Genomic DNA, 26,637 nt, shown 5'->3' with positions numbered 1-26,637 from the left:
CAGGGACTGAGTGAGTGAGTGAGACACTGAGACAGGGACTGAGTGAGTGAGTTAGACACTGAGACAGGGACTGAGTGGGAGAGTGAGACACTGAGACAGGGACTGAGTGAGAGAGTGAGATACTGAGACAAGGACTGAGTGAGTGAGTTAGACACTGAGACAGGGACTGAGTGGGAGAGTGAGACACTGAGACAGGGACTGAGTGGGAGAGTGAGACACTGAGACAGGGACTGAGTGGGAGAGTGAGACACTGAGACAGGGACTGAGTGGGAGAGTGAGACACTGAGACAGGGACTGAGTGGGAGAGTGAGACACTGAGACAGGGACTGAGTGAGTGAGTGAGACACTGAGACAGGGACTGAGTGAGTGAGTGAGACACTGAGACAGGAACTGAGTGAGACACTGAGACAGGGACTGATTGAGTGAGTTAGACACTGAGACAGGGACTGAGTGAGTGAGACACTGAGACAGGGACTGAGTGAGTGAGTTAGACACTGAGACAGGGACTGATTGAGTGAGTGAGACACTGAGACAGGGACTGAGTGAGAGAGTGAGACACTGAGACAGGGACTGAGTGGGAGAGTGAGACACTGAGACAGGGACTGATTGAGTGAGTGAGACACTGAGACAGGGACTGGGTGGGAGAGTGAGACACTGAGACAGGGACTGAGTGAGTGAGTGAGACACTGAGACAGGGACTGAGTGAGTGAGTGAGACACTGAGACAGGGACTGAGTGAGTGAGAGAGACACTGAGACAGGGACTGATTGAGTGAGTTAGACACTGAGACAGGGACTGAGTGAGTGAGACACTGAGACAGGGACTGAGTGAGTGAGTTAGACACTGAGACAGGGACTGATTGAGTGAGTGAGACACTGAGACAGGGACTGAGTGAGAGAGTGAGACACTGAGACAGGGACTGAGTGGGAGAGTGAGACACTGAGACAGGGACTGATTGAGTGAGTGAGACACTGAGACAGGGACTGAGTGGGAGAGTGAGACACTGAGACAGGGACTGAGTGAGTGAGTGAGACACTGAGACAGGGACTGAGTGAGTGAGTGAGACACTGAGACAGGGACTGAGTGGGAGAGTGAGACACTGAGAAAGGGACTGAGTGGGAGAGTGAGACACTGAGACAGGGACTGAGTGGGAGAGTGAGACACTGAGAAAGGGACTGAGTGGGAGAGTGAGACACTGAGAAAGGGACTGAGTGGGAGAGTGAGAGAGTGAGACACTGAGACAGGGACTGAGTGGGAGAGTGAGACACTGAGACAGGGACTGAGTGAGTGAGACACTGAGACAGGGACTGAGTGAGAGAGTGAGACACTGAGAAAGGGACTGAGTGGGAGAGTGAGACACTGAGACAGGGACTGAGTGGGAGAGTGAGACACTGAGACAGGGACTGAGTGAGTGAGTGAGACACTGAGACAGGGACTGAGTGAGTGAGTGAGACACTGAGACAGGAACTGAGTGAGACACTGAGACAGGGACTGATTGAGTGAGTTAGACACTGAGACAGGGACTGAGTGAGTGAGACACTGAGACAGGGACTGAGTGAGTGAGTTAGACACTGAGACAGGGACTGATTGAGTGAGTGAGACACTGAGACAGGGACTGAGTGAGAGAGTGAGACACTGAGACAGGGACTGAGTGGGAGAGTGAGACACTGAGACAGGGACTGATTGAGTGAGTGAGACACTGAGACAGGGACTGGGTGGGAGAGTGAGACACTGAGACAGGGACTGAGTGAGTGAGTGAGACACTGAGACAGGGACTGAGTGAGTGAGTGAGACACTGAGACAGGGACTGAGTGAGTGAGAGAGACACTGAGACAGGGACTGATTGAGTGAGTTAGACACTGAGACAGGGACTGAGTGAGTGAGACACTGAGACAGGGACTGAGTGAGTGAGTTAGACACTGAGACAGGGACTGATTGAGTGAGTGAGACACTGAGACAGGGACTGAGTGAGAGAGTGAGACACTGAGACAGGGACTGAGTGGGAGAGTGAGACACTGAGACAGGGACTGATTGAGTGAGTGAGACACTGAGACAGGGACTGAGTGGGAGAGTGAGACACTGAGACAGGGACTGAGTGAGTGAGTGAGACACTGAGACAGGGACTGAGTGAGTGAGTGAGACACTGAGACAGGGACTGAGTGGGAGAGTGAGACACTGAGAAAGGGACTGAGTGGGAGAGTGAGACACTGAGACAGGGACTGAGTGGGAGAGTGAGACACTGAGAAAGGGACTGAGTGGGAGAGTGAGACACTGAGAAAGGGACTGAGTGGGAGAGTGAGAGAGTGAGACACTGAGACAGGGACTGAGTGAGTGAGACACTGAGACAGGGACTGAGTGAGAGAGTGAGACACTGAGAAAGGGACTGAGTGGGAGAGTGAGACACTGAGACAGGGACTGAGTGGGAGAGTGAGACACTGAGACAGGGACTGAGTGAGTGAGTGAGACACTGAGACAGGGACTGAGTGGGAGAGTGAGACACTGAGACAGGGACTGAGTGGGAGAGTGAGACACTGAGAAAGGGACTGAGTGGGAGAGTGAGCCACTGAGACAGGGACTGAGTGGGAGAGTGAGACACTGAGACAGGGACTGAGTGGGAGAGTGAGACACTGAGACAGGGACTGAGTGAGTGAGTGAGACACTAAGACAGGGACTGAGTGGGAGAGTGAGACACTGAGACAGGGACTGAGTGAGTGAGTGAGACACTGAGACAGGGACTGAGTGGGAGAGTGAGACACTGAGACAGGGACTGAGTGGGAGAGTGAGACACTGAGAAAGGGACTGAGTGGGAGAGTGAGACACTGAGACAGGGACTGAGTGGGAGAGTGAGACACTGAGACAGGGACTGAGTGAGTGAGTGAGTGAGACACTAAGACAGGGACTGATTGGGAGAGTGAGACACTGAGACAGGGACTGAGTGAGTGAGTGAGACACTGAGACAGGGACTGAGTGGGAGAGTGAGAGACTGAGACAGGGACTGAGTGGGAGAGTGAGAGACTGAGACAGGGACTGAGTGAGTGAGTGAGACACTGAGACAGGGACTGAGTGAGTGAGTGAGACACTGAGACAGGGACTGAGTGGGAGAGTGAGACACTGAGAAAGGGACTGAGTGGGAGAGTGAGACACTGAGACAGGGACTGAGTGGGAGAGTGAGACACTGAGACAGGGACTGAGTGGGAGAGTGAGACACTGAGACAGGGACTGAGTGAGTGAGTGAGACACTGAGACAGGGACTGAGTGAGTGAGTGAGACACTGAGACAGGGACTGAGTGGGAGAGTGAGACACTGAGAAAGGGACTGAGTGGGAGAGTGAGACACTGAGACAGGGACTGAGTGGGAGAGTGAGACACTGAGAAAGGGACTGAGTGGGAGAGTGAGACACTGAGAAAGGGACTGAGTGGGAGAGTGAGAGAGTGAGACACTGAGACAGGGACTGAGTGGGAGAGTGAGACACTGAGACAGGGACTGAGTGAGTGAGACACTGAGACAGGGACTGAGTGAGAGAGTGAGACACTGAGAAAGGGACTGAGTGGGAGAGTGAGACACTGAGACAGGGACTGAGTGGGAGAGTGAGACACTGAGAAAGGGACTGAGTGGGAGAGTGAGACACTGAGACAGGGACTGAGTGGGAGAGTGAGACACTGAGACAGGGACTGAGTGGGAGAGTGAGACACTCAGACAGGGACTGAGTGAGTGAGTGAGACACTAAGACAGGGACTGAGTGGGAGAGTGAGACACTGAGACAGGGACTGAGTGAGTGAGTGAGACACTGAGACAGGGACTGAGTGGGAGAGTGAGACACTGAGACAGGGACTGAGTGGGAGAGTGAGACACTGAGAAAGGGACTGAGTGGGAGAGTGAGACACTGAGACAGGGACTGAGTGAGTGAGACACTAAGACAGGGACTGAGTGGGAGAGTGAGACACTGAGACAGGGACTGAGTGGGAGAGTGAGAGACTGAGACAGGGACTGAGTGGGAGAGTGAGAGACTGAGACAGGGACTGGGTGGGAGAGTGAGAGACTGAGACAGGGACTGAGTGAGTGAGTGAGACACTGAGACAGGGACTGAGTGAGATATTATTCCTATCCTATTTTATATATATTGTATCATATCATTGTAACATTGTGTATATTGGTGTATACTAATATTAAATATATTGTTGTGTTGCAGGTGGACTCTGCTCTCTGACGATAGACAAAGCTCTACCAGAGGATGAAGGACAATATAAATGTAGAGCTGAGAACTCAGAGGGAAAAGACCAATGTTCCTGTATGGTTCTAGTAGATGGTAAGAACTGTTCCTCTATGGTTCTAGTAGACGGTAAGAACTGTTCCTGTATGGTACTCGTAGAAAATCAGAACTGTTCCTGTATGGTTCTCGTACAAGATAAGAACTGTTCCTGTATGGTTCTAGTAGACGGTAAGAACTGTTCCTGTATGGTTCTCGTACAAGATAAGAACTGTTCCTGTATGGTTCTAGTACAAGATAAGAACTGTTCCTGTATGGTTCAAGTAGAAGATAAGAACTGTTCCTGTATGGTTCTCGTGCAAGATAAGAACTGTTCCTGTATGGTTCTAGTAGATGGTAAGAACTGTTCCTGTATGGTTCTCGTACAAGATAAGAACTGTTCCTGTATGGTTCTCGCACAAGATAAGAACTGTTCCTGTATGGTTCAAGTTGACGGTAAGAACTGTTCCTGTATGGTTCTCGTACAAGATAAGAACTGTTCCTGTATGGTTCTAGTAGACGGTAACAACTGTTCCTGTATGGTTCTAGTACAAGATAAGAACTGTTCCTGTATGGTTCTAGTAGAAGATAAGAACTGTTCCTGTATGGTTCTAGTACAAGATAAGAACTGTTCCTGTATGGTTCTAGTACAAGATAAGAACTGTTCCTGTATGGTTCTAGTAGAAGATAAGAACTGTTCCTGTATGGTTCTAGTAGATGGTAAGAACTGTTCCTGTATGGGTCTCGTACAAGATAAGAACTGTTCCTGTATGGTTCTAGTACAAGATAAGAACTGTTCCTGTATGGTTCCAGTAGAAGATAAGAACTGTTCCTGTATGGTTCTAGTAGAAGATAAGAACTGTTCCTGTATGGTTCTAGTACAAGATAAGAACTGTTCCTGTATGGTTCTAGTAGAAGATAAGAACTGTTCCTGTATGGTTCTAGTAGATGGTAAGAACTGTTCCTGTATGGTTCTAGTAGATGGTAAGAACTGTTCCTGTATGGTTCTAGTAGAAGATAAGAACTGTTCCTGTATGGTTCTAGTACAAGATAAGAACTGTTCCTGTATGGTTCTAGTACAAGATAAGAACTGTTCCTGTATGGTTCTAGTACAAGATAAGAACTGTTCCTGTATGGTTCTAGTAGAAGATAAGAACTGTTCCTGTATGGTTCTAGTAGATGGTAAGAACTGTTCCTGTATGGTTCTCGTACAAGATAAGAACTGTTCCTGCATGGTTCTAGTACAAGATAAGAACTGTTCCTGTATGGTTCCAGTAGAAGATAAGAACTGTTCCTGTATGGTTCTAGTAGAAGATAAGAACTGTTCCTGTATGGTTCTAGTACAAGATAAGAACTGTTAGCTGTTAAATAAAGACAAACAAGTTTAATTATCTTCACTATTGTTTGTGTCTCAGATCCAACAGAAAACTCTCCAGCTGACAAGAAGTCCAAGAAGACGACTCCGACTTCAGAGAGTGAGTTTCCAAAATATGCAGCAGCTTCTTTCCTTTTGTCCCAATAAGGAGCTGAAATCTGGGAGCACTGGTTCCCACACACACACACTCACGCACACTCACACTAACTCTCTCTCACACACACACACACACACACACACACACACACTTCTATTCAAACGTCTCTGTGTATCATTTAAAACGTTCTCTTCTCCTCCTTAAGACCATGTTTCCCATCAGCCTTTGTAGCTCCCTGACAGCTAGCTGGTTGTTGCTATACTGGTTCGTAGTTTCCCCCTGCTTCTGGTCTTTGTGCTAAGCTAGGCTAACGACGTCATGGTGCTGTTAGATATGCAAAGTTTTTGTAGCTAGAGAACAATATCTGAAATAAATTAAAGAAGTAAATTTACAATGAAGTAGAAAATATAGTTTAGTTTTATTTTGTAAGCTGTTTTTTATTCTTTTATCTAATATCTTGTTAGTTTCTAGCATTTAGTGTTTTTTAGTGTTTTTTAGTCACGATTCAGTTGATTCAAAGTATTTTAAACTTTTCTGTTTATGAGTCTGAATGTAACAGAGAGAGAGCTGAGGGGGAGGGGGGGAGAAGGACAGACTTCCATTTAAGGCCTGGTTTCCCGTCTCCTCCTCGTCTTCCTCCCTCTCACTCTGTGTTCCCTCTCTCCTTTTAAGAAGCTCCTTGTTTGACAGTCTAAAAACGTCTGAATATTCAATGTAAAAACTACAAATATCCTGTATTTGTAGTTCTTATGATACCATTCGATCTATATTTGTAGTTATTGTGGTAACATTAGATCTGCATTTGTAGTTCTTATTGGTACCATTATAGATGTATTCGTAGTTCTTATGGTAAACATTCAATCTGTATTTGTAGTTATTATAATACACATTTGATATAGATTTGTAGTTCTTGTGGTGCCATTCAATATCCATTTGTAGTTCTTGCAATACACATTTGGTATATATTTGTAGTTCGTACCATACCGTTTAATATGTATTTGTAGTTCTTGTAATGCATATTTGATATGGATTTGCAGTTATTACCATACCATTTAATATGTATTTGTAGTTCTTGTAATGCATATTTGCTATAGATTTGTAGTTCTTACCATGCCATTCAATATGTATTTGTAGTTCTTGCAATACACATTTGATATAGATTTGTAGTTATTGTGGTAACATTCGCTATGCATTTGTAGTTCTTACCATACCATTCCATATGCATTTGTAGTTCTTGTAATGCACATTTGGTATATATTTGTAGTTCTTACCATGCCATTCAATATGTATTTGTTGTTCTTGTAATGCACATTTGGTATAGATTTGTAGTTCTTATCATACCATTTAATATGTATTTGTAGTTCTTGTAATGCATATTTGCTATAGATTTGTATTTCTTACCATACCATTCAATATGCATTTGTAGTTCTTGTACTACACATTTGATATAGATTTGTAGTTATTGTGGTAACATTCGATATGCATTTGTAGTTCTTACCATACCATTCCATATGCATTTATAGTTCTTGTAATGCACATTTGGTATAGATTTGTAGTTCTTACTATACCATTCAATGTGTATTTGTAGTTCTTGTACTACACATTTGATATAGATTTGTAGTTATTGTGGTAACATTCGATATGCATTTGTAGTTCTTACCATACCATTCCATATGCATTTATAGTTCTTGTAATGCACATTTGGTATAGATTTGTAGTTCTTACTATACCATTCAATATGTATTTGTAGTTCTTGTACTACACATTTGATATAGATTTGTAGTTATTGTGGTAACATTCGATATGCATTTGTAGTTCTTACCATACAATTCTATATGTATTTGTAGTTCTTGTAATACACATTTGATATAGATTTGTAGTTCTTGTGGTGCATTCAATATGCATTTGTAGTTCTTACCATACCATTTAATATGTATTTGTAGTTCTTGTAATACACATTTGGTATCGCTTTGTAGTTCTTACCATGCCATTCTATATGTATTTGTAGTTCTTGTACTGCGCATTTGATATAGATTTGTAGTTCTTGTGGTACCATTCAATGTACATTTGTAGTTCTTACCATGCCATTCAATATGCATTTGTAGTTCTTGTAATACACATTTGATATAGATTTGTAGTTATTGTGGTAACATTCGATATGCATTTGTAGTTCTTACCATACCATTCAATATGTATTTGTAGTTCTTGTAATACACATTTGATATAGATTTGTAGTTATTGTGGTAACATTCGATATGCATTTGTAGTTCTTACCATACCATTCAATATGCATTTGTAGTTCTTGTAATGCACCTTTGATATAGATTTGTAGTTCTTGCGGTACCATTCAATATGCATTTGTAGTTCTTGTAATACACATTTGGTATAGATTTGTAGTTCTTACCATACCATTCTATATGTATTTGTAGTTCTTGTAATACACATTTGATATAGATTTGTAGTTCTTGCGGTGCCATTCAATATGCATTTGTAGTTCTTACCATACCATTCAATGTGCATTTGTAGTTCTTGTAATACACATTTGGTATAGATTTGTAGTTCTTACCATACCATTCTATATGTATTTGTAGTTCTTGTAATACACATTTGATGTAGATTTGTAGTTATTGTGGTAACATTCGATATGCATTTGTAGTTCTTACCATACCATTCAATATGCATTTGTAGTTCTTGTAATACACATTTGGTATAGATTTGTAGTTCTTACCATACCATTCAATATGTATTTGTAGTTATTGCAGTGGACATTCAATCTGCATTTGTAGTTCTTATTTTTCTACTAATTGAAAGACGCCGACATTCATCCTGATGCCTCAGATTCGCCTTTTAAAACAACAGAGATCATAAAATGTCTCATGAACAAATGAGTAAATAACAACAATAATAAAAATAATAAATCAGAATCTTTAGTTGAAGATACAATTACATTGGATCGTTTGTGTTTCAGGTGAAGCCAGAATAAAGAAACCGACGGCCAAGACTCCTCCCAAACAAGGTGACACACACACACACATATATATATATATATGTATGTATATATATGTATATATATATATATATATATATATATATATATATATATATATATAGAGAGAGAGAGAGAGAGAGAGTATATGTGTACTGTATATAGAGGGCTTTTATTGATCCCTGATTATTGATCGGTATCTGCAGCTCTGCCTCCTCAGATCCTTCAATTCCCTGAGGACATGAAGATCTTGGCAGGAGAGAAGGCAGAGATCCTCTGTAGGTTCTCTGGAGCTCCGCCCATCAACTGCACTTGGCTGAAGTTCAGGAAACCAGTGAGAACCACACACACACACACACACTCACACACACACACACACACAGACAGGCCATTATAATATCGGCTGATTTTAGCCACGTTAGCAAAATTCTTAATGTGTCAACACTTTGGTTTATGATAAGATACCTGCAGAACTAACGTGTGTGTGTGTAGATCCAGGCCTCAGCTGATATCTCCATAGACTCCAGTGACAGCAGCAGCAGACTGACCATCAGCAGCGGTCAGCAGGAACATTGTGGATGTTACACCATCGAGCTGAGGAATGCCGTCGGCCTCCGACAGGCCGCCCTCAACCTCACCATCGTCGGTAAGTCTCTCCTTCTCTCTGCTTCATGTACCCTCATGTACCTTAAGATATATATCTATATACATATATATACATATATATATATACATATATATATATATATATATATATATGTATATATATAAATATATATATTAGGGGTGTAACGGTTCACAAAACTCACGGTTGGGTTGGGTACGATACAGTGGAGCCACGGTTCGGTACGTTTCGGTACAGTAGAAAACTATAAATGCAGAGAAATGTACTTGATTTTAAAATATATTGATTCATTACAACTAACATCATGAAGTTATTCTTTGACTTTGAACAATGATGGAACTATACCTGAGTGACATCTTCTGGGGTGTCTTCTGAGCAACACATAAGCATAAAAAACAAAAACTGCTCCTTAATGTTATGTAGTATTGTTACTTACATCTTGCTTACATCTTGTATTGTTACTTACATCTTGCAAAAGAGATTTTTAATCTCAATGGGACTACCTGCTTAAATAAAGGTTTAATATTCGGTTCGTCATGCGTACCGAACCGTGAGCCTCGTACCGAACGGTTCAATACGAATACGCGTATCGTTACACCCCTAACATGTATGTATACATATACGTAACAGACAACTCCAAACCACAATTCCTGCTTTGTTAGGGACGAGGATTAAAGGACAGAGGGACATCAAAGGCAGCAAACCACAGCTCTAAATCTGAACTCAGTCTGTTGTTATCACAGAGCTGTTTATAGATAAGTATATATGTATATACATATAAGTATATATATATATATACTTATATATACTAGATGTATATATATATTAGGGGTGCCACGGTTCACTACAGCAAAGAAGCAGAAATGCCATCATAAAGTATGTTCTTTTGACTTTGACTAATGATGGATTCATTGTGTACAGGAAGCTGCAGAAGCTTCTTTCGTCTTTAACACGCGGGCTGCTGTTGTGTTTCTGTGGAAGAAGGTCACTCTCTCCGGTCTTGGGAGGAGGCCAGCGATCCGCTAGATTAATGACATCGGCGTATTTGTGTCGTTACAGACAGCTAGCTTTGTGTAGTCCGTGATGTCCAGCCATCTGTTGTCAGGGCAACAGCGGGAGCTTTGTAAATTAGATTCTCTGTTTGGACTTTTGTTTTCTTTAATTCGCCCTTTCACCTCTAGGTGGTCAGCGTGGTTCCTCTGTCCTTTAATCCTCGTCCCTAACCCTCCTCAGATAAACCCGACCCCCCAGCCCGGGTCCCTGCGGCCTCAGACGTGCGGCGGTCCAGTCTGACCCTGTCCTGGTACGGGCCGACCTACGACGGAGGCAGCGCCGTGCAGTCCTACAACCTGGAGACCTGGGACTCTTTGGAGCCGCAGTGGAAACACCTGGTGTCCTGCAACAGCACCTCCTACAACGTACAGGTGAGCTGTTGTTGTTAGCAACTGGCTGTCAGACCTTAGGTGGGGCCCACATCCGAGAGGAGAAGTAACGTTGGTGTGTCCGTCTCTTAGAACCTTCTTCCAGAGCGTCGGTATAAGTTTCGTGTTCGGGCCGAGAACATCTACGGAGTCGGAGAACCGAGTGCCGAATCTGTGCCGGTGACCGTCGGCCTGGTGGATGATGGTGAGTGAACCATCTGATTCTCATAGTTCTATAAGTCTATGAACGGAGGTTTGTTCCAGTCTGAGAACTTCTGTGGTCCATCTAGACCTAAACCAGGACTAAGTCTACGAAACGAAACCAGGACTAAATGTGACTGAACTAAACCAGGACTAAGTCTATGAAACTAAACTAGACTAAATGTGACTGAACTAAACCAGGACTAAGTCTACGAAACTAAACCAGGACTAAATGTGACTGAACTAAACCAGGACTAAGTCTACTAAACTAAACTAGACTAAATGTGACTGAACTAAACCAGAACTAAGTCTACGAAACTAAACCAGCACAAAATGTGACTGAACTAAACCAGGACTAAGTCTACTGAACTAAACTAGACTAAATGTGACTGAACTAAACCAGGACTAAGTCTACTAAACTAAACCAGGACTAAGTCTACTAAACTAAACCAGGACTAAATGTGTCTGACCTAAACCAGGACTAAATGTGACTGAACTAAACCAGGACTAAGTCTACTAAACTAAACTAGACTAAATGTGACTGAACTAAACCAGGACTAAGTCTACTGAACTAAATCAGGACTTAGTCTACTAAACTAAACCAGGACTTAGTCTACTAAACTAAACCAGGACTAAGTATTCTAAACTAAACCAGGACTTAGTCTACTAAACTGAACCAGGACTAAGTATTCTAAACTAAACCAGGACTAAGTCTACTAAACTAAACCAGGACTTAGTCTACTAAACTAAACCAGGACTAAGTATTCTAAACTAAACCAGGACTTAGTCTACTAAATTAACCAGGACTAAGTATTCTAAACTAAACCAGGACTAAGTATTCTAAACTAAACCAGGACTTAGTCTACTAAACTAAACCAGGACTAAGTATTCTAAACTAAACCAGGACTTAGTCTACTAAACTATACCAGGACTTAGTCGACTAAACTAAACCAGGACTAAGTATTCTAAACTAAACCAGGACTAAGTCTACTAAACTAAACCAGGACTTAGTCTACTAAACTAAACCAGGACTAAGTCTTCTAAACTAAACCAGGACTTAGTCTACTAAACTAAACCAGGACTAAGTATTCTAAACTAAACCAGGACTAAGTCTCTAAACTAAACCAGGACTTAGTCTATTAACTAAACCAGGACTAAGTCTTCTAAACTAAACCAGGACTAAGTCTACTAAACTAAACCAGGACTAAGTATTCTAAACTAAACCAGGACTTAGTCGCCTAAACTAAACCAGGACTAAGTATTCTAAACTAAACCAGGACTAAGTATTCTAAACTAAACCAGGACTTAGTCTACTAAACTAAACCAGGACTAAGTCTTCTAAACTAAACCAGGAATTAGTCTACTAAACTAAACCAGGACTAAGTATTCTAAACTAAACCAGGACTTAGTCGCCTAAACTAAACCAGGACTAAGTATTCTAAACTAAACCAGGACTAAGTATTCTAAACTAAACCAGGACTTAGTCTACTAAACTAAACCAGGACTAAGTATTCTAAACTAAACCAGGACTTAGTCTACTAAACTAAACCAGGACTAAGTATTCTAAACTAAACCAGGACTTAGTCTACTAAACTAAACCAGGACTAAGTATTCTAAACTAAACCAGGACTAAGTCTTCTAAACTAAACCAGGACTTAGTCTACTAAACTACACCAGGACTAAGTATTCTAAACTAAACCAGGACTAAGTCTACTAAACTAAACCAGGACTAAATTAGCTGAACTAAACGGACTAACTGAACTAACTGCTGCTGTTTTGTTCGTCTGACAGATGAAGAGGCGGAGGCAGAGGAGGAGGATGAAGGTACGATGACTCAGACTTCCTGTTAACAAGCTAACATATGCTAACATAACATGACCCCCCACCCCTCCCGGTGACCTCTGACCTCTGTGTTTTCAGACCTGGACAAGGAGCCCGACTACAGAGATGTGTCCATCAGGGCCGACGTGAAGGTGAAGGAGCTGTACGACGTGGAGGAGCGGCTGGGAACGTGAGTCTCCGTCCACTCACTCCTCACCCACAATGCACCTGTGATGTAGCGTGAAGAGGCCATTTCTAAAGACGTCACTGTGTTTATGTGTGACAGGGGGAAGTTCGGTCAGGTCTTCAAGCTGGTGGAGAAGGCCACGAAGAAGGTGTGGGCGGGAAAGTTCATCAAGGCGTACTCGGCGAAGGAGAAGGACAACGTCCGGCACGAGATCAGCATCATGAACAGCCTGCACCACCCAAAACTGGTGCAGTGCATCGACGCCTTCGAGGGGAAGTCGGACATCGTCATGGTGCTCGAGATGTACGTTGGTTTTAATATTTATTAAATACGGTATAATTATATTTTTCTTAACAATGGTAAAACAGAGAAAACAAAATTTAACAAAAGAAAAAGAAGATAAATAAGACGCTAACTTATGTTAAATGTATTAATACCAACAGCTGGTTAGCTTAGCTCAGCATAAAAACTAGTTCCCTCCACAAACTTCTTCTTCCATTTAGGTTATGAAATAAAATAATAAAAGTTTATGACTCTACACGTTTTGTTCAAATCTTCTTTTTACTGTAGAAACTTAAACTTGCAGCTGATCTCTGATCAGTTTGAACTGGAAACACAAACCAGATGTTTTTGTTTCAAACAACGTTGGAAAATAACTTTCTGTCCAACTATGAGCGGAATGACAGCAGCTATTTCCTGTCTGCTAATTTTAGAGCAGTGATGATCAACAGAGTCTTTATTTGATTATAACGCAGAAATATCTCATCATTTAGTTATTCTGATAAACATGAAATATCTGCTGATGAGATAAAAACTGATGGACAAGAAGGAAGTCATCAGACTCTGGTTTGAGTTTGTAGTCTGAGTCGTATCGACCAATCACGATGCAGCAGACTTTGGTTGAATGAAGGTAAACAGATTGTGTGGCGATAAAAGGGGGGGAGCTTAATGGCTGATGTTCTAATCTGGGAACCAATCAGCTATCATGAAAAATGACTCAGATTTATGAGCTCTTTTATTTAGTGATGTGTTTCGAGAGATGAGACTACAAGATGCTCTAAGACAGGGATTCCCAAAGTGGGGTGCGCGCACCCCCAGGGGTGCGCGAGCTGCCTCTAGGGGGTGCGCGAGAGGAAAACGTGTAATGGCGGTCTGATGGTGTAATAATATTAAATATTTAAAAAAAATGTAATTTTAATTTAAAAACTGTCAGGTGGGACATCTGAAGCTATCAGTCGTAAAAGAGGAGAGGGACAGAGAGAGAGAGAGGAATCGGAGGCGAGGGGAACGGAGAGGTGCAGCACAGACACATCGGGAGCACATCGGCCCATCGCGGAGTCAAGGTGAAAAAGAGGAAACGAGAGTGAGCATCAGACTGGGAAAAAAAAGAGGAAATATGATGAAAAGTATGTGTGTCTGGGCTTCACTTGGATTGGCAACGCAGATTGCCCAAAGCCACAGTGCGTGGTGTGCAGTGAGGTTCTGGCTAACAGTCTGAAGCTCTTATTTACGTCACCACCTGAACACCAAGCATGCCAGTGCAAGTCAAAAGCCCCTTACATTGTTTATATCCAAATTGGAGGAGTTACAAAACAGCCAAAAACAACTGCAGTCTCATTCATGTGTTGGTCTATAAATGACGCACTACGGGCTTCATATCTGGTTACAGAATAGCGAGAAAGGGGCTACCGCACACAATCGCTGAAGACGTGAGCTCGCCAGCTGCCAGAGAGATGGTGGAATGTATGATTGGGGCGAAAGAAGCAAACAAGTTGGACATGATCCCGGTGTCCAACAACACTGTGTCGCCGCATCGATGCTTTGTCCGAAGACATCCTGGCTACATTAGTCGCTCATTAATTGTAAATTAAATGTGATAATCTGCCTCTGAGCCTGTGCGTGTGTGCTCGCATCCGTATTGCTCTTTAAAAGTGACGCCTTGTGTCACTGAAAGTTATTGAAACTTTGTTGCAGTGTTTCAGGGCATTTTCACACCTTCAGTTCGTTTGCTTTGTTCCGATTCAGGGATTAATATGATACAATGTTGCAGTTGCTCCTTTGTTCGGTTTGTGTTCACACTGCAACATTTAACAGCGGACTAAATCTTGTAAACAAATGCCGTGCAACTGCAAACTGTTCTCTCATTGGTCCGATTCTTATGCGGCTATGAAGGCTTAAAAGGCTCTGTTGCTTCTTTTTTTTTTTTTTTTATTAAGGGGGGGGGGGGGGTGCGCGAACCCAGTCGGGATGTAGAAGGGGGTGCGCGGCCTAAAAAGTTTGGGAACCGCTGCTCTAAGATCATACAGAAGAGCAGAACAGACGTGTTTTTGTAGTTCTGTGAAGCAGATGTTTCTCTGTAGTCCTATGAAGCAGATGTTTCTCTGTAGTCCTACGATCCAGATGTCTAGTTCTTTGAACCAGATGTTTCTCAGTAGTCCTATGAACCAGATGTTTCTCTGTAGTCCTATGATCCAGATGTCTCTGTAGTTATATGAACTAGATGTCTGTAGTTCTTTGAACCAGATGTTTCTCTGTAGTTCTATGAACCAGATGTTTCTCTGTAGTCCCATGAACCAGATGTTTCTCTGTAGTCCCATGAACCAGATGTTTCTCTGTAGTCCTATGAACCAGATGTTTCTCTGTAGTTCTATGAACCAGATGTTTCTCTGTAGTCCCGTGAACCAGATGTTTCTCTGTAGTCCCATGAACCAGATGTTTCTCTGTAGTCCTATGAACCAGATGTTTCTCTGTAGTTCTTTGAACCAGATGTTTCTCTGCAGTCCTATGATCCAGGTGTTTCTCTGTAGTCCTATGATCTGTTAAGGTAGAAATTTTTACCTCATAACAAAGAGAAGGCCGGAGCCATGTGGCCGGCTTGTGCCGTCGACACGCTGCAATAATAACGCTACCAAAACTGGTTTACAATTATAAGGAATTTAATTCCACTGATGTAAGTACATTTACAGTTACACATTGGAGTATATACTCCTATGACATATTAAATCTATAAAACCCCATTTGCAAAAAACCTCGCTCGGCTCCTCCGGTTAACACGTCTGTCGTCCGGGGGCCATGGCACAGAGAGAGAGCGAGGAAAAAAAGACTTTCAAAATAAACCTCCCACATCTGTTCGAAAACACCTCCTCCTCCGTTTATCCCGATTCCTATTGGCTAACTTCCAGGAGCGTATTCACTTGTCTGGCTCTGAGTTTATTAACACATTCAATGACTGTCAGTTACGTTTTAAACCCTTCTATAATAATCCTTCAAAATGAAAGTTATACTTCTGCAACTTGGCAGAAGTTTCATGCTTCTGCATGTTTATGTTTATGTTTATCTTAATTATGCATTCTCAAAACCCTTATGATTATGACTAACTATGAATTATTAATTATGAATTATTAAACACTTTTATTATATCTACTAACTACAGTTTTTTACTCAAATTTCTTACAGATCCAGATGTCTAGTTCTTTGAACCAGATGTTTCTCAGTCGTCCTATGAACCAGATGTTTCTCTGTAGTCCTATGAACCAGATGTTTCTCTGTAGTCCTATGATCCAGATGTTTCTCTGTAGTTATATGAACCAGATGTCTAGTTCTTTGAACCAGATGTTTCTCTCTAGTTCTATGAACCAGATGTTTCTCTGTAGTTCTATGAACCAGATGTTTCTCTGTAGTTATATGAACTAGATGTTTCTCTGTAGTTCTTTGAACCAGATGTTTCTCTGTAGTTCTTTGAACCAGATGTTTCTCTGTAGTTCTATGAACCAGATGTTTCTCTGTAGTCCCATGAACCAGATGTTTCTCTGTAGTCCCATGAACCAGATGTTTCTCTGCAGTCCTATGATCCAGGTGTTTCTCTGTAGTCCTATGATCCAGATGTCGAGTTCTTTGAACCAGATGTTTCTCAGTCGTCCTATGAATCAGATGTTTCTCTGTAGTCCTATGAACCAGATGTTTCTCTGTAGTCCTATGATCCAGATGTTTCTCTGTAGTTATATTAACCAGATGTCTGTAGTTCTTTGAACCAGATGTTTCTCTGTAGTCCTATGAACCAGATGTTTCTCTGTAGTTCTTTGAATCAGATGTTTCTCTGCAGTCCTATGATCCAGATGTTTCTCTGTAGTCCTACGATCCAGATGTCTAGTTCTTTGAACCAGATGTTTCTCTGTAGTTCTATGAACCAGATGTTTCTCTGTAGTTCTTTGAAGCAGATGTTTCTCTGTAGTTCTATGAACCAGATGTTTCTCTGTAGTCCTATGAACCAGATGTTTCTCTGTAGTTCTTTGAATCAGATGTTTCTCTGCAGTCCTATGATCCAGATGTTTCTCTGTAGTCCTACGATCCAGATGTCTAGTTCTTTGAACCAGATGTTTCTCTGTAGTTCTATGAACCAGATGTTTCTCTGTAGTTCTTTGAAGCAGATGTTTCTCTGTAGTCCTATGATCCAGATGTCGAGTTCTTTGAACCAGATGTTTCTCAGTCGTCCTATGAATCAGATGTTTCTCTGTAGTCCTATGAACCAGATGTTTCTCTGTAGTCCTATGATCCAGATGTTTCTCTGTAGTTATATGAACCAGATGTCTGTAGTTCTTTGAACCAGATGTTTCTCTGTAGTCCTATGAACCAGATGTTTCTCTGTAGTTCTTTGAATCAGATGTTTCTCTGCAGTCCTATGATCCAGATGTTTCTCTGTAGTCCTACGATCCAGATGTCTAGTTCTTTGAACCAGATGTTTCTCTGTAGTTCTATGAACCAGATGTTTCTCTGTAGTTCTTTGAAGCAGATGTTTCTCTGTAGTTCTATGAACCAGATGTTTCTCTGTAGTTCTATGAACCAGATGTTTCTCTGTAGTTCTTTGAAGCAGATGTTTCTCTGTAGTTCTATGAACCAGATGTTTCTCTGTAGTCCTATGAACCAGATGTTTCTCTGTAGTTCTTTGAACCAGATGTTTCTCTGTAGTCCTATGAAGCAGATGTTTCTCTGTAGTTCTTTGAACCAGATGTGTCTCTGTAGTCCTATGAACCAGATGTTTCTCTGTAGTTCTATGAACCAGATGTTTCTCTGTAGTCCTATGATCCAGATGTTTCTCTGTAGTCTTATGAACCAGATGTTTCTCTGCAGGATCTCCGGTGGCGAGCTGTTTGAGCGGATCATCGATGAGGACTTCGAGCTGACGGAGAGGGAGGTGATCAGATACATGCTGCAGATCATTGATGGCGTCAGTTTCATCCACAAACAGGGAATCGTACACCTGGACCTGAAACCAGAGAACATCATGTGTGTCAACAAGACTGGCGGGAAAATCAAACTCATCGACTTCGGCCTCGCCAGGCGACTAGGTGACATCACTGAGGAGTTTGACTAAACTTTATTGATCCAGACTGAGACAAATATCCAATGGATTTACATTAAATATACTTCAGTTAATGATGCATCTTAATAAGTAAATATACAAATAATCAAAGACTATGCTAACATTATACTATCATTATGCTATTATTATGCTAACATTATGCTGTTATTATGCTAAGACAATGCTAACACAGACCAGAGCTCTGTTTCAGAAAGCAGGTTTAGATAAAACAACATTGATAACGTTAACAGTCAGCCTGATATGTCCTAAAATGGCCGCCCCTGATCATTTTTGACTGTTTATCTTTTAATCAAACTCTTTTCTCTTCAACAGAAAACGCAGGAACTCTGAAGGTTTTATTTGGGACTCCAGAGTTTGTGGCTCCAGAAGTGATCAACTATGAAGCCATCAGTTATCCCACCGACATGTGGAGTATAGGAGTCATCTGTTACATACTGTGAGTCTATCTTTAGCTTAGCTTAGCATAATTTTGTTTTTATTTTATTTACATGTGGAGTATAGGAGTCATCTGTTACATACTGTGAGTCTATCTTTAGCTTAGCTTAGCATCATTCTGTTTTTATGGTCTTTGAGTTTAGCTTATTTTAGCTTGGCTTCACTTAGCTTAGCTTCATTTATTTTGTATTTATTTTTAGCTAGTAGTAGTATGTAGTTCAGTTAACTTTAGCCTGGCTCAGTTCAGTTCAGCTCAGTTTGGCTCAGTTCTGTGTTGTCGTCCCTCAGGCTGAGCGGTTTGTCTCCCTTCATGGGCGACAACGACAACGAGACTTTGTCCAACGTGACCTCGGCCTCCTGGGACTTTGAGGACGACGCCTTCGACGAGATCTCAGACAACGGAAAAGACTTCATCACCAACCTGCTGAAGAAAGACATGAAGTAAGAACACACTCGATAGCATCGGTAGCATCGGTAGCATCTATAGCCCTCTGTCTGAAGCCTCTGTGTGTGTGTGTGTGACTGTGTGTGTGTTTGGTGTGTGTGTGTGTGTGTCAGGGCCAGGCTCGCCTGTGCTCAGTGCTATGAACACACCTGGCTGAAGCAGGACACCACCACCATGAAGGCCAAAAAGCTCTCCAAGGAGAGGATGAAGAAGTACATCCTGAGGAGGAAATGGCAGGTAAACATGACACAGCATTTTATACTGTAATACAAAACAAACATACTACAGAACTAAATGGAATGTAACAAAGATGTCTGCTCTGTCAGATCATTAAGTTATTAACACACCTCAGCAGGACAGGAAGTGACCGTGTTTCTTCTTCTGTGGTAGAAAACCGGTCACGCTGTTCGAGCCATCGGCCGCCTGTCGTCCATGGCGATGATGGCCGGAGTCAGCGCCAAGAAAGGGTCGCCGACCGAAGGTCAGCCGGGTCACCAGAACCTTCTTCTTCTGTTGTTAATGTTATTATATCTAGTGTGACACTGTGTGTGTGGTGTGTGTGTGTGTGTGTGTGTGTGTCTGTGTGTGTGTCTGTGTGTGTGTGTGGGTGTGTCTGTGTGTGTGTCTGTCTGTGTGTGTGTGTGGGTGTGTGTGTGTGTGTGCGTGTCTCTGTCTGTGTGCGTGTGTGTGTGTAGAAGATAACCAGTTCCTGGAGTGTTTGGAGTTCGATCAGAAGACAGAGTGTAAACCTTCGTTCAGTTCTGTGATCAAAGACGTTGAGGTGGTGGAGGGCAGCGCTGCTCGCTTCGACTGCAAGATCGAAGGTAAAAGACCTCATCCTGATCATCAATACTGGTTCTATTGATCCTGATCATCAATACTGGTTCTATTGATCCTGATCATCAATACTGGTTCTTATTGATCCTGATCATCAATACTGGTTCTTATTGATCCTGATCATCAATACTGGTTCTATTGATCCTGATCATCAACACTGGTTCTTATTGATCCTGATCATCAACACTGGTTCTTATTGATCCTGATCATCAATACTGGTTCTATTGATCCTGATCATCAATACTGGTTCTATTGATCCTGATCATCAATACTGGTTCTTATTGATCCTGATCATCAATACTGGTTCTATTGATCCTGATCATCAATACTGGTTATATTGATCCTGATCATCAATACTGGTTCTTATTGATCCTGATCATCAATACTGGTTCTATTGATCCTGATCATCAATACTGGTTCTATTGATCCTGATCATCAATACTGGTTCTTATTGATCCTGATCATCAATACTGGTTCTTATTGATCCTGATCATCAATACTGGTTCTATTGATCCTGATCATCAATACTGGTTCTATTGATCCTGATCATCAATACTGGTTCTATTGATCCTGATCATCAATACTGGTTCTTATTGATCCTGATCATCAATACTGGTTCTATTGATCCTGATCATCAATACTGGTTATATTGATCCTGATCATCAATACTGGTTCTTATTGATCCTGATCATCAATACTGGTTCTATTGATCCTGATCATCAATACTGGTTCTTATTGATCCTGATCATCAATACTGGTTCTATTGATCCTGATCATCAATACTGGTTCTTATTGATCCTGATCATCAATACTGGTTCTATTGATCCTGATCATCAATACTGGTTATATTGATCCTGATCATCAATACTGGTTCTATTGATCCTGATCATCAATACTGGTTCTTATTGATCCTGATCATCAATACTGGTTCTTATTGATCCTGATCATCAATACTGGTTCTATTGATCCTGATCATCAATACTGGTTCTTATTGATCCTGATCATCAATACTGGTTATTATTGATCCTGATCATCAATACTGGTTCTATTGATCCTGATCATCAATACTGGTTCTTATTGATCCTGATCATCAATACTGGTTCTATTGATCCTGATCATCAATACTGGTTCTATTGATCCTGATCATCAATACTGGTTCTATTGATCCTGATCATCAATACTGGTTCTTATTGATCCTGATCATCAATACTGGTTCTATTGATCCTGATCATCAATACTGGTTATATTGATCCTGAACATCAACACTGGTTCTATTGATCCTGAACATCAACACTGGTTCTCCAGGTTTTCCCGATCCAGAGGTGGTTTGGTACAAAGACGAGCAGCCGATCAAAGAGACGCGACATTTTCAAATTGACTACGACGAGGAAGGAAATTGCAGTCTGGTCATTTCAGAGGTCAGAGGTTGACTCCTTTGTTCTTTGTTATTCTGTTGTGAAACCTGCTCTTCACTTCCTCTTCACTTCCACCTCACTTCCTCTTCACTTCCTATTCCCTTCCTCTTCACTTCCTCCTCCCTTCCACCTCACTTCCTCTTAACTTCCTCTTCACCCTCACCTCACTTCTTCTTCACTTCCTCCTCACTTCCAGCTTACTCCCTCTTCACTTCCTCTTCACTTCCTCCTCCCTTCCTCACTTCCTTTTCACTTCGTCTTTACTTCCTTTTCACCTCTCTTCACCTCTTCCTCACTTCTTCTTCATCTCACCTCCTCCTGACCTCATCTTCACCTCCTCTCCAGGTGTCAGGTGACGATGACTCCAAGTACACGGTGAAGGCGGTCAACAGTCTTGGTGAGGCGACCTGTACCGCTGAGCTGCTGGTGGAGGTGATGGCTGGAGAGGAAGAAGAGGAGGAAGAGGAGGAGGAGGAGGAATAGAGCATGTGTTGGTCTGGACTCCCACAGGAGGAGGAGGAGGAGCGCCTCTTCATACCTGAGCAGGAAGACAATAACAGGTTGTGATTGGAGGAGGAGGTGGTGGGCGGGGTTTCGTCATGAGCAGTGATGATGTGTGCTAAGCCCCGCCCACCTGAAGCCTGGAGAATAGAAGCCCCCCCCCCCTCAGGTTAGCCTCCATTCATTGGTGGGTTTCCTCTCACATTCTATAGACTGAGACTAGCTGACAAACAGTTGTCGTGTTTCCATTCAATTGTTCAGCAAATTTTAAGGAAATGTCGCAAAACAAAAGTGAGTTATGAGCTGAAGAGAATAAACTTGTCTACATGTTTGTAATCTGCCAGTTAAAAGAGTAGAAGAAGAAGAAGAGAACAGGAAGCTTCATGTGTTAAAGCTGCATTCTCTCTAGTGTCCACCAGGGGGCGACTCCTCTGGTTGTATAGAAGTCTATGAGAAAATGACTCTACTTCTCTCTTGATTTATTACCTCAGTAAACATTGTAAACATGAGTTTATGTCTCAATCTCTAGTTTCAAGTCTTCTTCAATACAGCATGATGTTCATTTAGTACATTATGGTCCATTTAGAGTCACACAGACCATAAAGCAGGGGATGCTTTAGGGCGGGGCTACACGGTGATTGACAGGTCTTTATGTCACTCCTCCTCAGTCCAGATATGGTCACTTCCTATTCATCTGTTAAAAAAAAAAAATTGGTCCAATGGGTTACGTCACGACGACTACGTCCACTTCTTATATACAGTCCTTTTTTTGTTTTACTTCCAGTGGACTAATACTCAAGGTATTGAATACTTCCTCCACCACCGCCTGGAGGGGAAAGAAAAATGTCCTCACTCTGCAGGATAAACACATGGTCCCCACAAAGACAGTAGTACGGAAACACACACAAATGTTTCATTCATTTCTTAGTTTTTCGTAGCTCCGCCCTCTTGTCTCACTTCTGGTTGAAAAATAACAAGATGGCGACAGTTAAAATTATGAATAAATATCCAGAAAGACACAAGTCATGTGACCTAAATGTTCGTTTTTTAAAATCCATTAACTCTTATTTGACAAAAAACAACCTCGTTCGAGCGTAAAACGTCTGTGATTCTGCAAAATTAGCATGAAAATATGTTCATGGAAACACGACTACTGATCCTAAATATTCCAAAAAAATCCATTCAACATGTTTGTTAAGAAGCTTTAACAAGTTAAATATAAAGAAGTTTAACATGTTAAATATACAAACATGAAACTCCCAGTATCATCTTTCATACAGAGGAAACACATTGATGAAGAGCTGCTAGCTCAACACATGCTAGTCTGTTAGCACTCTAATGCTAACGGAATGTGTGCAGCTCCTTCCCCCAAAGATGCATGGGAGCTGTAGTTCTTGGTGGCGTGTGGGCCTTTGCCTCTCTAACCTGCTCCCTGTGGGAGGAAGACGATGGTCAGATGAAGGCCGAGAGGAACTTTACACTCACAGAGTTTAGGTCACTGATTGATTAAAACTGACTCCAAACAACAAGGCAGACCACGTGGTGTTAGCACTGCGGCTAACGGTGTGGTGACAACTCAAAGACAGATGAAGTGATCACCTTGAGACGGGAACATAACTACATATTAAACCTCACTAGAACTCATTTGTGATTGACAGCTAACTAGCGTTTGTTTATTCATGTTAGCTCAGTAGCTAACAAACATTAGCTTACTAGCAGCAGAGCTTGGGGCTTTAATTTAAGCAGTTTGAAAACACATCTGAATACAATATAGACTAAACTCAAATCAGTCATTTAACAATTAATAAATGTGTTAATCATGAATTAAATCATAATGACAGTAACAGCTAATGTCACCATTAGCTAACAAATATTAGCTGGCTAACAAACATTAGCTAGCTAACAAACTAACGTTGGTGTAGCTAACATTGGCGTAGTGATGTCAGCACGTTAGCTAACATTGGCGTTGTGATGTCAGCATGTTAGTTAACATTGATGTTGTGGTGTCAGCACGTTAGCTAACGTTGCCGTAGTGATGTCAGCATGTTAGCTAACGTTGGCGTTGTGACGTTAGCTAACGTCGGCGTCTTGATGTTAGCATGTTAGCACAGCTCATTTTCCTTCTCGTTATCATTTTATTTACTACCAGTATTTTCACTTAATGTTCGTCCCAGATTTAACTTTTATTCTTCGAAGTGATCGTTTGTTACACAAGAACAACACGCAGTGATCAGGGTTACTTCGCCACACGGGGTTTCTGGGTAATGAAGTCTTCCAAAGGCAAAGTGTTACCACTCTGAGCTGCTAAATAAAAACCAAGTGCCTTAATTGTGCCGTGACCGGACTTTGTGACTGTGAGGCTCAGATATAAAAGATATCACAATAATCCATGTTTTAGTTTATAATAACAAATGTTGAACGTGTCGCTTTCTTTCTTCTGTTCGAGCACTTTTTCTTATCTTGTTTGTATTTTTGAGTTTTGCTTTGAAAGCATCTTCCAGCTGATGTGGATTTACGTTGTTTGCCTTAAAGCAATTTTAATGACGTCTGGAGGATTTTTCTACCATCACATTTGAGACGTTCTGGGACAAAATAAGTATTTTTTATCTTTTGGCTGCCTTGAAAACACGTTTGTTAGCATGTTGAGATGATTTTATTGATTTAGAAACAAAATACTACTCAATATTCAGGAAATACTACGTGGCACAGCTCTTAACTCTTTAATGACCTCAAGTCAACAAAAGAAAACTTGTTTTAAAAATTGGACCTCAAAATTGGGAAATTAGATGTGATTTCTTAATTCTGAGGTACAATATCGTTAAATCTAGAGACTTAATCTCAAATTTACGAGATACAAAAATTATAATTACAAGATTGTGAGATCTTGAATTTTCACCTCAAGATGAAGAAATCTATTCTTAATTTCAGATTTAGTCATTTTGAGGTAAATTGTTAACTTAGTTTCATACTGATTTTCTAATTTTTTTATTACAAGATCTCGTAATTATGATCTCTGTAATTCAAATTTTCTTCTTTCCCGAAAGTCGAGCACAAAAAGTGCAACTCAAACCATTTTTGCAAATATTACAAATGAATTGTTCTGTCATATTAAATATCACAAACACATAAAGACGTCATGTTTGACAAAGTAAAGTTTTCTTCATCGTCTTTATGATTTGAAAACAATATTACATTTTAACCTGTGACCTCTGACCCCTTGGTGGTTTAAAGGTGTCCCTGCTGAGTCGACATGTTGGTGAAGTCGTATCTTTGAACTCTTCTTTTTTTCCACATTCCAGCTCTTTGTTTGTGCTTTAAAACATTTATTTAAAGGTTTTCAGGGCTGATTCTCTTTTCAACCAAAGAAACTTCTTTAAGAACTCACAGGTGTGTTTGATCATCTAATGTTTGTGGGTTTGGTGGTTGTTTGTTTTAAGAATGTTTTATTTTTAGACTTATTTAATGCACAGATTCATAATTCTGATATTATCATGTGAGCAGATCGTCTCTCCAGCACTTAACTTGACACCGTTATTACAACTGAACCAAACAGTGGATTCACTCACAGACTGGTTTGTTTTGTATTAGATGTATGTAGATTCTATTTCTCTATTTGTATAAATATATATCGGTTTCATGAACTGCAGATGTCATGTATGAGAACACTACGACTGTAGTTAAAGAAAATAAATAAATTGATCACAAAACCAGCTGCTGTGTCGAAAAAATACTCTCTTACTCCTTCAGTTTATCACAAACATTCATCATCAACAAATAAAGGAACACTTCGTCCTTCAGTTTATCACAAACATTCATCATCAACAAATAAAGGAACACTTCATCCTTCAGTTTATCACAAACATTCATCAACAACATATAAAGGAACACTTCATCCTTCAGTTTATCACAAACATTCAACATCAACACATAAACAAACACTTCATCCTTCAGTTCATCACAAACATTCAACATCAACACATAAAGAAACACTTCGTCCTTCAGTTTATCACAAACATTCATCATCAACAAATAAAGGAACACTTCATCCTTCAGTTTATCACAAACATTCAACATCAACACATAAACAAACACTTCATCCTTCAGTTTATCACAAACATTCAACATCAACACATAAACAAACACTTCATCCTTCAGTTCATCACAAACATTCAACATCAACACATAAACAAACACTTCATCCTTCAGTTCATCACAAACATTCAACATCAACACATAAAGAAACACTTCGTCCTTCAGTTTATCACAAACATTCATCATCAACAAATAAAGGAACACTTCATCCTTCAGTTTATCACAAACATTCAACATCAACACATAAACAAACACTTCATCCTTCAGTTCATCACAAACATTCAACATCAACAAATAAAGAAACACTTCATCCTTCAGTTTATCACAAACATTCATCAACAACAAATAAAGGAACACTTCATCCTTCAGTTTATCACAAACATTCATCATCAACAAATAAAGGAACACTTCATCCTTCAGTTTATCACAAACATTCATCATCAACAAATAAAGGAACACTTCATCCTTCAGTTTATCACAAACATTCAACATCAACACATAAAGAAACACTTCATCCTTCAGTTCATCACAAACATTCATCAACAACAAATAAAGGAACACTTCATCCTTCAGT

The 26,637-nt window shown here is 41.1% G+C and overlaps 1 protein-coding gene across 1 annotated transcript in view; it reads left to right on the top strand.

Moving 5' to 3' along the window:
* Nucleotides 1-25,662, top strand: part of LOC306783585 (myosin light chain kinase, smooth muscle-like) — a gene marked incomplete at its 5' end in the record, with an annotated part of 43,784 nt that extends 18,122 nt beyond the window's left edge. The window contains 18 exon segments of the mRNA XM_079277291.1: nucleotides 4,189-4,305; nucleotides 5,661-5,720; nucleotides 8,686-8,733; nucleotides 8,910-9,037; nucleotides 9,196-9,349; nucleotides 10,562-10,752; nucleotides 10,843-10,954; nucleotides 12,742-12,774; nucleotides 12,871-12,961; nucleotides 13,058-13,261; nucleotides 18,086-18,303; nucleotides 18,651-18,774; nucleotides 19,062-19,214; nucleotides 19,332-19,455; nucleotides 19,609-19,699; nucleotides 19,914-20,042; nucleotides 21,361-21,473; nucleotides 21,816-25,662. Coding sequence (XP_079133417.1) covers nucleotides 4,189-4,305; nucleotides 5,661-5,720; nucleotides 8,686-8,733; nucleotides 8,910-9,037; nucleotides 9,196-9,349; nucleotides 10,562-10,752; nucleotides 10,843-10,954; nucleotides 12,742-12,774; nucleotides 12,871-12,961; nucleotides 13,058-13,261; nucleotides 18,086-18,303; nucleotides 18,651-18,774; nucleotides 19,062-19,214; nucleotides 19,332-19,455; nucleotides 19,609-19,699; nucleotides 19,914-20,042; nucleotides 21,361-21,473; nucleotides 21,816-21,953 — 2,228 coding nt within the window. The 3' untranslated portion in view covers nucleotides 21,954-25,662.
* Between the last annotated feature and the right edge of the window lie 975 nt (nucleotides 25,663-26,637).

Source organism: Melanostigma gelatinosum, assembly GCF_949748355.1.
Source record: "Melanostigma gelatinosum genome assembly, chromosome: 10".
Taxonomy (NCBI): Eukaryota; Metazoa; Chordata; class Actinopteri; order Perciformes; family Zoarcidae; genus Melanostigma; species Melanostigma gelatinosum.
Note: the sequence above shows the minus strand (reverse complement) of the source record. Positions and strands in the feature narration are given on the sequence as shown.